General features: G+C 32.5%; 1 protein-coding gene across 1 annotated transcript in view; it reads right to left on the reverse strand.

Moving 5' to 3' along the window:
* The window catches only part of LOC143206858 (scavenger receptor cysteine-rich domain-containing protein DMBT1), a 180,692-nt gene that overhangs the window by 38,641 nt on the left and 129,571 nt on the right, over positions 1–12,480 (reverse strand). Inside the window, exons 4-6 of the mRNA XM_076419672.1 lie at positions 9,759–9,976; positions 6,017–6,172; positions 2,296–2,530 (exon numbers count right to left, since the gene is read on the reverse strand). Coding sequence (XP_076275787.1) covers positions 2,296–2,530; positions 6,017–6,172; positions 9,759–9,976 — 609 coding nt within the window. The remainder of the gene's footprint in view (positions 1–2,295; positions 2,531–6,016; positions 6,173–9,758; positions 9,977–12,480) is intronic.

The raw sequence follows: 12,480 nt of genomic DNA on the forward strand, positions 1-12,480 counted from the left end.
AAAAATTCAGCTTGGCGTCTGGTGGCGTGAATAATCTCGTTTACATTAGGATAGGATTGAACTTAATGCCAATAAACCATCACTTCTTTTCGTTAATATAAAATAACTTTGAAGTATTTTTTGTTGTAAACCCTATACGCAAATATATGTAGGAGATGAGGATTTTGGCTAAACGTTGTCATGTTTCAAAATCGATTCTCCGTCTTTTCATCAATATCTTGCTTCTTGTGCAGTTTTTTTTTAATTATAGGCACTTCAACAGTTTCATATTATTTATCGACTTTAAACATATATTTATTTAATTAGGAAATTGATACATATTTTAAATTATACTTTGTCGACGAAAACAAAATATAATAAATATTTTTATACGATACAAAAAAATTATAAAAAAAAAACAAAAACCAATCAATATATAAAATGAGATAAAACATAAATAAATATTATACATTTAAAATTAAATAGACAACATATTAAAATATAATAATATTAACAGAAAACAGATATAAAATAATAATAATGTAGAAATTATAGTTCATAATACATAATATATTGACAAAAATAATTGATAAAATTTAACGTAACGATTATAAAGATAAAATAATCTGGTTTCTCTGTTCTGGAAATTATATAGATTATTGTGAATGGATTTCATGTAAATGATTACGTTTATCCATGTGGTTTATATCAAAGAGAGCTTCGATATTTTGGATTTGATAGTCACACGGTAGTACAACATGTCGGATCCTATTTACTAGACCACAATAATCACACAAATGAGGAAAGTTGTCAGTCATAAGATAGGAATGTGAGATCATTAACCTATTGACAGGACTTTTTAGTAGAGAAAGTTAAAGAAGAAAAAAAACTTGCTTAATGAACCATAATTTATTAACGCCCTCCAGCAAGTACTATTCCAGTTAAACAAGGCTATTTATTTTACCTGCAATAATAGGATATAAATCCATATAATATGTGAAACTAGAACTATCTCGGTCACTTAGAGTGGTTTATTTAGGTGCTGAGTATGCTGTCTCATTACCCTTTATGTCCACATTACTGGGGACCCAGAAAATTTATATTCTTCTCTATCTATATTATAGATGCGGACGATAATAGGTTATCTAAAAGATGCATCTTCAGTTTCCAGAAAAGAGGTCAGAAATCAGTGGAAATCAACCAATCAACTAAACTCCAGGACAATTACTACAGGCTTCCAGATAAATGTCCACGAAGCTTAATTTGTCCAAGATAATTTATTTGTGTCAAGGTCGATAATTTCTAAAACCTTAAATAACTGTTCTTTAAAGATCGTGCCCTACATGATGGCGTAATGGGTGTCCTTCTAGTAGAGAGATTTAGTATTTTTTACTTGATAATATGGAGCAAGATTTGTAGGCTGCTCTAAGAAGTAACTTGAATCTTTTGTACAATTTTTATCCAGCGATTGATTCAAAATGTACCAATTTCAATTTATTTATATTGAATTATTAACTTCATTTTCCGCGGTTATTAGTTTATTGTACACACAAAGTTAATATCGCGAAAATGTTTTATTATTGCCCTTTCTGGTTGATATTTTTTAATATCCAAACTACAATATTTTAATTTGACGTACACTAAAAAATCTATAAGACTGCTCAAGTGATGAAACCGTCAGAAAAATTGATTAATGGATCGTTAATATATCCTGCTAAATGTAACTCTAAAAATGCCTCAATATACATCAAAATTTGAACGCCAATCTCAACATATGTTTCTAAACAAGTAGAAGAAACATTTGAAAACTCTATTTGAGATCATTTAGTTCATTTGACGTATTCACCAAAAGTTTATCTTTTTGGTCTATTAATTATTTCGAAAAGTGTATTAAATATTAGAGTAGTAGAAATATAACATAAATATACAGACCAATGAAAACAACAACAACAGTTCAAGAAATAAAAGTCGCAAAACGATTTCAAATTATGTTAACGATATTCTATACAAACTGTCCCTTTCAAAAAAAAACTATTTCTTATTTTAATTAGTAAACAACTTTAATTTGCTGTGATTTTGCTACTGCTATAAAGAATAAACATCTTTTTGAATATATTAATTTTAGTTCGATAGAATTAATATATTTTGGGGGTAAAATCATCTTAAAGTATTGCAAATGAAACTAAAGAATAATAGATATCAGTGAGTGAGCCAAACAGATCACGAAGTTTATAAATAATTGTTAATATCAAATAATCATGAAAAAAATAAACAAATATTTAATTATATTTAGAGTCATATAAGAAATGACCTTACCTTGGAAAATATAAGCGAACGATTTCGCCTTCTTCGCCTTGCATTAGGTAGGTGCATATGGTGTGAGGTGGATACCAATGTGCTACAGACAAAAATATACCCTCTGAATCACCGGAGGCCCTAAGACTTTCAGATGATAGCAACCAGTCGCATGTTCCGTTCTTGCTTCCAGCAGTATCAACATGACCTGGCCAGTTCCCGACGTTGAAATGGAATCCAGTACTCAACAAAGGCCCTATAGAAGAATGAAATTAATTTTTAAAGTTATTTAATATGTTTAGAACATGATATAGAACATTTTAATATAAGCTTTCTGAAATCAAACAAGTTTTTTTTCACGGGCAAGGTAGTAAAACAGTAAATTCAATTTATGATAATATTGGACTAGCTAGATATATGGTAGAAGAATATTTGGTGTTGATAAATTAAGGTTAAAAAAGAAACACAAACATTTTGAAAATATAAGCGAATTAAAGTTTATATAAAATGAACTGGAATATTATAAAATGTTATTTTTATTATCAAATGATAAAACCTATTGAACAATTTCCGAAGTATTCGAAACATATAGTATATATTGGAATAAAGCATAAATTATGTAATCAATCATAATTTCTTTAAAATTAATTTACATCTCTAAAATTATTTTACCAATTAATATTTAATTTTTAAATCTCCTATTATCTATTTAGGAAACTTTGTACTATATTGATCTTATTTCATCATCATCATTAATGCATAGCCGACGCTTAGAGAATGTTACTTTTCAACCAATATACTGCTGTTGACATAATGTATATAAAAGTATTCTTCACTAAATATTAGTCAGTCGCAACCGTTTTGGTTACCGTTACTCTTCAGAATTGTAATCTGCGTCTTTACTGTTTAAGTTCAGAGATTGCTCTAACTGAAGATTAGAGATTTATAATGGTAGGTGCTCCGGTTGTCAATTGATTAGATTTTATTAGTCATACCATTTATTAATATTTGCTAGAATCAACGATAGTTTTATTGCTGGTACAGAATGAGTGTTTTCATTTAAGTCCAACGGCGACTACTATGGAGAAATTAACTATAACATCAAATATTTTCATTTTCGGTTTTCTTATATAGTGTAACATTAATCATTAAAATAGAAATTAGATTAAGAATTAAAATCAAGTTAGATTATGAGTGTATATTAATTTATTTGAGATCAGGTTATCACTATAACATGTGGGCAAAACTACCGCTACTATTTTAACCATTATATTATGTAGACATCCAAATTTTATTATGGATAAATATACGCCACAAGGACAAGCAGAAATAGTGACAATATTTATTGAAAATAATCGTTCCATTATTGTCACTCAGCAGAAATTGCATAAAAAAATTCTTAATAGTCCAGTGCCTCACAAAACAACAATTTATCGTTTATATGCGAATTTTCAACAGTACGGTACGTCAGCGGATTGGCCTCAATCTGGATGATAATGGACGTCTCGTAACGCTGAAAATGTGTCTCTTGTGAGCGATAGTGTTGCAGAGTCTCCAGAAATATCAATTCGGAGTTCCCGGTTACACATTTCTGCACGGCGGATAGTATAAGGCGAATTTTGAAAACTAATTTCAAAGTGTTCCAGTACAAAATTCAATTAGCACAAAAATTGTTACGGTGAAATCCTGATCAACGAGTTGAGTAGAGTAATGCAATCCTAAGACTGTCTGGTGGAATTAAAAATTTTTCGTCTAAATTGATAATGAGGGATGATTCATTTTCTTCTGAGTGGCCATGTCAATAAAGAGAAAAGTCAGTTTTGGAGAGCACAAAATCCCCAATTAATTCATGAAAAATCATTGCATCGACTAAAAACAACTGTATGGTGTGGTATTCATGCTGGAAGCAACCGCCTCACAGTTGACCCCTGTGAATCACTACTGCTACTGCATTAAATTTGGGGATATGGCACCCGCTGATCGGGCAGCCGTTATTGGGCACGAGGGCCCGGCGATTCTGCTAATTCGCGAACCTTAACTTAAGTTAACACACAACTGGGTACTGTTGTATGGGGCAAAAGTTATGACTGTAGCGACGGATGAGGTCGTTTCAGCCTGGAAAAGGGGGAAGCTTGGCGGTGACGCGGTGCTAAGCTCCCAGCATGTCGACCAGCTCGCGAGCAAGCGCGTTTTCAGAAGAACTTGAGCTGAGTTGTTGTTTGTGGAATGATTGAGATATGAAGTGCTTGATTTCTGGAGTGTTAGTTTCCCTATGAATTTGATTATTTCTGACAAACCATGGAGCGTTTAATATTCTCCTGAGGAGCTTATTTTGGAAAACTTGAAGCCATTTGACCTGGTTGGGTGTAACAAACTTGAAGTAGACATTAGATCCGTAGAGGAGTACGGACCGAATTAACATCTTGTAAATTAAGCATTTGATGGAGATGGGAAGTCTGCTAGAAGGGCAGATCAGAGAAGATAGCAAGTTTGCTATCCCCGAACCTTTTTGGATTGCTTTCTGGATTTGGGAATGCCAACCGAACCGCCGGTCGAAGTGAAGACCTAGGTACGTGACGTTATCCAGCCATGGAATTATTGCGGTGTCGATCTTAAGTTGCGACACGCGCAGTGCGTAACGCTTCTTATGGAAAATGATGGCCTGGGTTTTCAGGGGGTTGATTTGCAACCTCCAGAATTTGAACCACTTGACCGCATGATCGAGCTGCTTCTGTAGACGTTCATGAATTGTAACTTCGAACCTAGCGGCCGTGAAGAAAGCAGTGTCGTCAGAGTAAAATGCGACGTCAATGTGCTCTTTTCTCAGCAGATCTGAAATAAAGAGGTTAAATAAGATATGTTTACGACTGGAAAGTGATACCCTGATCTTGACCTGGAAAGATCTGTCCGAGAGATAGGACTTGATGAGAGCGGTTAGGTCTTTTGGGAGGCCTAACCGCACGCACTTTGCGATTAATCCGTCGTGCCAGACCTTGTCGAAGGCTTTGGTTAGGTCCAGAAGAACTGCTCCAAGCTTTGTGCGTTGGTCAAGAGCATGATGGATGTGTGCGGCCAGACGGGTGGCCTGATGGACGGATGAGTGGTGAGCGCGAAAGCCGAATTGTTCATCTGGAATGATGCTGGAAGCATCACTGATCTCTATTTTTTGAAAATGACCAAGGTGTTATAGTTACTGTTACTGCTAAATAGCACCAAGACATGATTCGAACTTTTCTTGTGCCTGAAATGGAAGACTAGAGGATATGCGGTTTTAGCAAAATGGGGCCACAACACACACAGCTCGTTCAACAATTAAATTATTGAATGACGTGTTTTCACGAAGACTAATTTCGCGAAGTGGCGATTTATCATGGCCAGGGAGATCTCCGGATTTAACAGCACTAGACTTTTTCTTATTGGGGTTTATAAAATCAAAGGTATATGTCAAATGATTCAACATCTTAAAGACAATATTCGTCACAAAATTGAAGTTCAGTCTCAGATGTTGAGGATGTCATGAAAAATGCCTTAAAAATGCAAACCGCGATCACCCTTTGGTCGATATAATTTTAATCATAACGAATAAAAAATGTAAAGACCATATAAACTTTTAATGAGAACCAAACTTTCTTATCTTTTATTTGAGCAAAGTTATAGGTAATCAAAAGGATAGCGGGACTTTTGCCCCACATTGTATATAGGATAAATATAAAAAAATTATAAATTTAAAGTTTTAGCTTACCTGCTGGAGAAGAAACGAACTCGACAAAAAGATCCTGCGAAGTCCCGATTATCGAATAAGGAAACTTCCCCATTCCGCAAAATATTCCAATCACTGGACTGAACTCGTTTTTGCCATCGTAAATCTTGATGTAATCGTACGGGCAATTCTCTTGTCCTGAAATATTCAGTACACGAATCAATATTCGGCATACATAAAGCACAGACGATCGGCCATTTTCACGTTTATGAAAATATCGGCCGCTGTTAAACTCAGCCCCATCCCTCCCCCGGTCCCCTCACGCGCTCGCTCCGTCTCTTTTTTCTATCTTTTATGGAAATTCGGTTATTGCGGTTAAAAACATAAAGTTAACAACAGAAGTTTTTATGGCAGTTTAAGATGGGCAAGGGTATGGACTTTTACATAATTTTTGCATTTGGAGGGATGCCTCAGTCGACACCTACGCGAACGTAAACAGATACACCTGTTTAATATTTTTATTAAAAGATTAGGCGGGTTTTCGCCTGGACAGAACTGCGTTATAAAATGCAAATTATGGATTACATTAACTTTCGAATCGTTCACCATTACACCAAACCGGTGTTTTTGGCGTTATATTGTCTAAATAAAGTGGTGATAATTTTATTTATAACCGAGTAACAAAAGTGTTCAATTTTTTAATGTTAATAGACTGAATTATAATTTTAACTTTAATAGATAAGAGATGGAAATATACTTCTAAATATGATATTATTATATATGCCTGCATGTATTTTAATCAATAATATCTATTAGAGAAAATGCAAAGTATCAATATGCATGTGAGTGTGATATCAATTTGAATTGGCCTTTGGAAAGAGTTTAGTATTTCCCAGGAGACAAAAAGTTTTTACAGATTTATGGAATTTCCAACACTAAAATAGGAAACACCCAAGTCCCGCCCTCAATCAAAGACCCAAGAATGGAGCCGGACCTATAAAACCCCCGGCACACATACTCGACCGTCTCTCACTGGGTTCCATCGAGTATTGTCAACTGTAAAATCACTTCATCACGTACCCATCCTCAATTCTCATATGTATCTAAGTTATTTGTGTCCGTTGTTTGTTTGTGTTAAGTTTATTTATGTCAGAATTATTTGCGCCAACAAAAAATTCTCGAAACACATATACATTAGTTCTAAAGATTCAGATAAGGCAATTTGTAAGATTTCAATTCTTAAGAGTGTGGAAAACTAGGTGGGAAACCAGGAATAGTAATCCATTATATTCCGAGAAGTATATTGGCTTTGTAAACCCATGGGAAAGGTGTATTTCAGGGAATTTTTGGGTATATATTTTTTAACAAAACGAAACAATCATCGTTGGATAGGTCTTTCTCTCCCTAGAAGTAACAGCCAATCAAGTGGCGGGAGAAATAGGGCTTATGATAAACATCGAAGACTTGCCTTGCTTTGTTTCAACATATATCTTGAGAGTAATGTAAAAGTTTCCAACTCAATGACTGAATGTTAAATAGAAACAAACATTTTTAAAATACACATAATTTTTGCAGCTCAACTAAATCGATATAAATTCACACATTACATTTTTTTAATTAATTTATACACATTTTATGAGAGTAGCATTACTTTGACTCAAAGCCTGTTCATCAATAATCACCATATGTTATTTTACTACATAGTACCTGTACCAGTAATATTTCCAATAAGATTTATTGAGTTATCCCAAGAAATACAAAACAGAAACCAGTGACTCGCATTATTACGGACCTGGTTAGTCTATAGTCCAGAATGCTTTACTGCAGTTTTGAAATAGTTAAGATTGATATATAACATTAAATGAGTGAATAACTCAGTCTAATCTTAGTATTTCTGTTGCATTTTCTTAAATCAACATCAAATCATAAAATAATATAGATAATTTGTTCGCCAATATAAAACTCTGAGCGTAAAAGCCATGCATTAGTCAAGATTAATTATGGATTATATCTCTCAAATTAAGAAAAAAAAAACAAATTTCAAAAGTAAAACAAATATGTCGATACTCTTAGAATCGTTTTAAATCAATATCAAATTAAGAATTGCAATAAAAAAACTTAACTGTAAGAAAGTTCCTGGATTGAACTTGATTATAGTAGAGATTCTAAAGCAGTTTCAACGCATAACTGACACATTTAATGAATGTTTCTTTAAAGAAAATAATAATTCTTGAGGGAAGTAATCTCGCGTAGAATTCATAGAATAGCGGATATCTGTTATTATTATTATTGCTTCAATTATATATTGAAATGTCCTATGAAGAAAGAAAAGTTGTTCTATTCTGTCATTTTGCATGATGTGGCAGTGCCTTTTGATAAGGTGTGCTATAAAGGACTTAATTACAGATTAAATGAATTAGATGTTTATTAAATTAAATGAGGGTTAAACATGAAGATAGGTAGTCTGAATTAAAGGTAATGAAAGCGGAGTGTCCAGTGCTGAGGCCTTTCCTGAGTAACAACATAATACATTAATTTTTTTTAACGATAACGATAAATTATAAATGTCGAAAATCATTTCCAAATAATATTGGACAAGAAGCTACACTAGAAAGATGATTTGAAGAAGAAATAAGAAGAACTAGATATTAAATTTAGAAATGCACAAACTAATTGAACAAACATCTTAATGTGTCAGCATATAATAACATATTGCTGTATAAATAAATCCTGAAACCTATAAAGATACATCACAACCAAATATATAATTATGCCAAGAGAAGCAATTCGGACCAAATTCGACAGTTGTAGAACAAAGTACTCAATACTCCAAAAACTCACGAAGACCAAACCTTTTAAGTTTCTACAGAGTGATGTTAGTACAAAAGCAGAGCGCAATCACTCACTCTATACGTCAATTTTAATGCAAACACACATTTAAAAGATTTTAATGGAAAAATATTTAGTTTTTTATTTGTAGAAAATTTAGCAATTATTTTGCATTAAACAATTATTTAGCACATATTGTCATTTTGGTCATATTAGACGATATTACTTTAAATGAGTATATTTTCCTCCGATCTAACAATATATTATTGAAAAATAAATTCCAATATTCGAAGCCTTTGAAAAATTATTATAAAATTAAATTAAAATTATTACAAAGATATATATTTTACATCTCTAAGAAATGTGCTTTAAATCCGTAAAACGTAAAAATATATTTTTATTAAATAATAGCACCTCTTCAACCTTTTTCCCAACCTATATCTTCAACTTTCGATTTTTAATGTGTCATAGAGTACATTAATTAAATTAATAATAAAACAAAAAGTAAACATTTTGAAGAAAAATGAGAGAACTGTCATATGCTGATGAATCGCATACTAATTAGGCAACAAATCACATGAATTAATCTGGCAAAATTATTACACTATTGCAAACTCAAAACATTAAAATAACAGGCTTTAATATTACAGACAAATTAATCTCAATTATGAATCTAAAAGATTATTAATAACTCCAAACATAAAAGTCAGACAGTCTAGTTAATCCAATTAATATTTTATATTTTTCTGTGACTTGCATATTTATTTTAGTAGAAATTGTGCAAATTTTATTGCTAAATAAAATTACAGTACAAAATATATAAAATAAAAATATATGGTAAAAAAAGCTTTATGTTGAATAAAGCATCAGAAAGTTAACGTCTCCCAAAAATTACGTGAACATTTTTCAGGTAGCGTGCTGAATAAGGCATGACAAAGTAAACGTGTAACATTACCTGATGAAATAGGTCGCATTGGACAGGTCATGATGTTTTCGCATCTCTGTCCGTCTATGTTGAATTCCTCGTTCTCTATGTATAGTTTAATGAAAGGCAAGCGGGTGTTGAGGTAGTATCTGCAATGCAAATTCCTAGGGTATACGCCAGGATAAGCTGGCGATTGAACGTAGCAGGTCTGCAGGCGACAGTCTCGAAATATCCGTTCACAATACGACCTAAAGAAATCAACAGGATTTTGTTAGATTAAATTTTAAATTTTGAAATATTTGCTTATTATTTTTAGGTTTTAAATTTTTTTTATGTGTTATTTTGTACATCAATTATATATTTTTTACAACTCGTTTTACAAATCCGAAAATGTTAAATTACCAGCTATTTTCTTTGACTTTTGCAAAAAAGAGTGTCGATGAAAAGAAAAAAAATCTCAGATTTTTATATTCATAGCTTGACTAAAAACGGTTTTGAACGTGAGCAACGGAAAGCTGTTTATAAGGTAAATTGGACAGAAAATTCCCGGACGTAACAAAGAAAACACTTTTTTTTTGTTCAAAATTAGCTCTATTCATCAACATAATCTTCATCACGAGTGACACATCATTTCAGCGCCACTCTGACATTTCAATACCACTTTTGAAGAACGATTTAGCTTTTATCCCAAATTAGACCTGTCACCAATTGCAGTCCACTCAGATGACAATCATTGTCGCACATCGACGTAACCCTCTTTGAACAGAGCTTTGTCATAGTCAAATGCTAAAAGCATATTTATGTAAACGGTGTTAGCTAACTCATGTAAACTTCTCTTTTCGATCATTCAAAACGGTTTGTGGATTTTTTTTATGGTTTCCGGTGTTACCATCTCATTTGGACGTCCACTGCGTTCTGCATTATCGGTGTCTCTACGACCACGTTTGAAGTCAGCAAACCAAAGTTTTATTGTTGTTTCTGAAAGAGCGGAGGCCTTATAACACTTTTTAAGTAATTATTTCGCTTGAACGATATTTTTTGCATCGAGAAGCAGTGTAATATTAAAACACAAATTTGTATTTAATCCATTGTTTTGAGAATAACAATAAATCATTATAACTCACAAACGGAAACAAACTAAATGGAATATCATGAAATTTTAATAGTTTTATTTTCAAGGTTAGTACTAACTGAAAAAGTGGTGAATGTAATAAAATTGTCGCCATCTATGTGTTAGGCCCGGGACTTTAACAAAAGTATTAAATCAGCAGCCCATTTACTAAATTGGTTTTAGTTTTCGAAATATTCAATAAAGTCATTATTTTACTCTTTTTGGCCATTAATGCTCATTTGTTGAATTAACAACTATACATAAAAAATGAGCGACCTAGTCTTTTAATCTGCTACTCAAAATCCTTGGTATCGCCTTTCGATTTTCGCTATATCTTGATGTAGCCGTTTTCCTTGCTCGTCGCTCAAAAGTTTTATGGGAAAAAATCAAGATTTGAATGCAGAAAATATATTTTTACAGGCCTTCGCGCTCCAACTTTGTAGCCATTTTTCAACAAGTTGTCAATTACTTACTTGTAATCCGATGGTTTATGGTTACCGAGAAAATTGTGAAGAACACTTTGAAACGATGCCCATGCTGCTTCTTCATTAGGCAATAAACATTCTGTAAATTTTGCATCAGCGTTTGGTTTTCATTTGACCGATTAAAGTTTTTTATAGAGCCCAGTTTAGTACGAAGAGGTGACAATAAAACGTCCTGCAGCAATACCTGCTTTAGCCGAGTAAATGGCCTTTCCTAATCAACTTGTTCAATTTATTCAATTGTTGACTATAATATTTCTTAGTAATCGATGAGCTAGTTTTCGAGAGTTTATTATAAAGTAACTTAACTGACATAGTTTATATACTCAATACAATACAATTTTCCCCAAAAGTTCTTATAAACAACACGCGTGAAACTCAACTTTCACTTTTTAATTTTTTTAATATAATTTTTAAAAAATTTGTTTTGATGTAAAATTGGCGTTTCATAAATGAACATTTTCTTGAATGACTACTTGCTGAGTTAAAAATTGGACTGCTTAAGTCCTCATTCAGCAGCTTATAATTTGCAATAATGTACTTAGAATACTATAAACTGATACCCGTATTTTAGAAACATTTATCCTAGTAAGAATTCCTAAAGAAGAGAATTCCTTTCGTACGTAAGATGCCATGCAATTTATATTTTAGAAACTTGCGTCTAATTCTTCAAAAACAATAGACTCCAAAATTATTTCTATTTTCTAACGTTTTATGTCTAATAATATAACTAATAAAACCTTAAATAAGCAAAACATATTTAAAAATAATTCACAGTTCTAAATTTCAAGTTAATTTCTTTCAACTGTTGCTGTGTGACTAAAGATGTATGTGTCTTAACGCCGCCGTGATTGAAGACATTTCTTTTCCTATTAATCAATTCCAGCAGTTCTCTTGTCAATCGCCTGCTTCTTCACATCGGTCCTTGACAGTAAAAAATTGAATCCAGGTTCGAACAGATCGTACAATTCCTATCCTATAGCACCAAATATTTAGCCACCATTTGTGAAGTTTCTCTGGATTTGGACCACCATGGACTTTTTCGCCCATTATGGTCCTACATTATCTAATTTCCATTATTAGAGTCAATTTTGTCAATAGAGTCTAGTTGAGTTCTGGATTCACATTTATATCTGGAGTTAGGGATGCCGAAAAATAT

Source organism: Rhynchophorus ferrugineus, unplaced genomic scaffold (genome assembly GCF_030347505.1).
Source record: "Rhynchophorus ferrugineus isolate W39M unplaced genomic scaffold, kcgeb_rfMv2 rfM1, whole genome shotgun sequence".
Lineage (NCBI taxonomy): Eukaryota > Metazoa > Arthropoda > Insecta > Coleoptera > Curculionidae > Rhynchophorus > Rhynchophorus ferrugineus.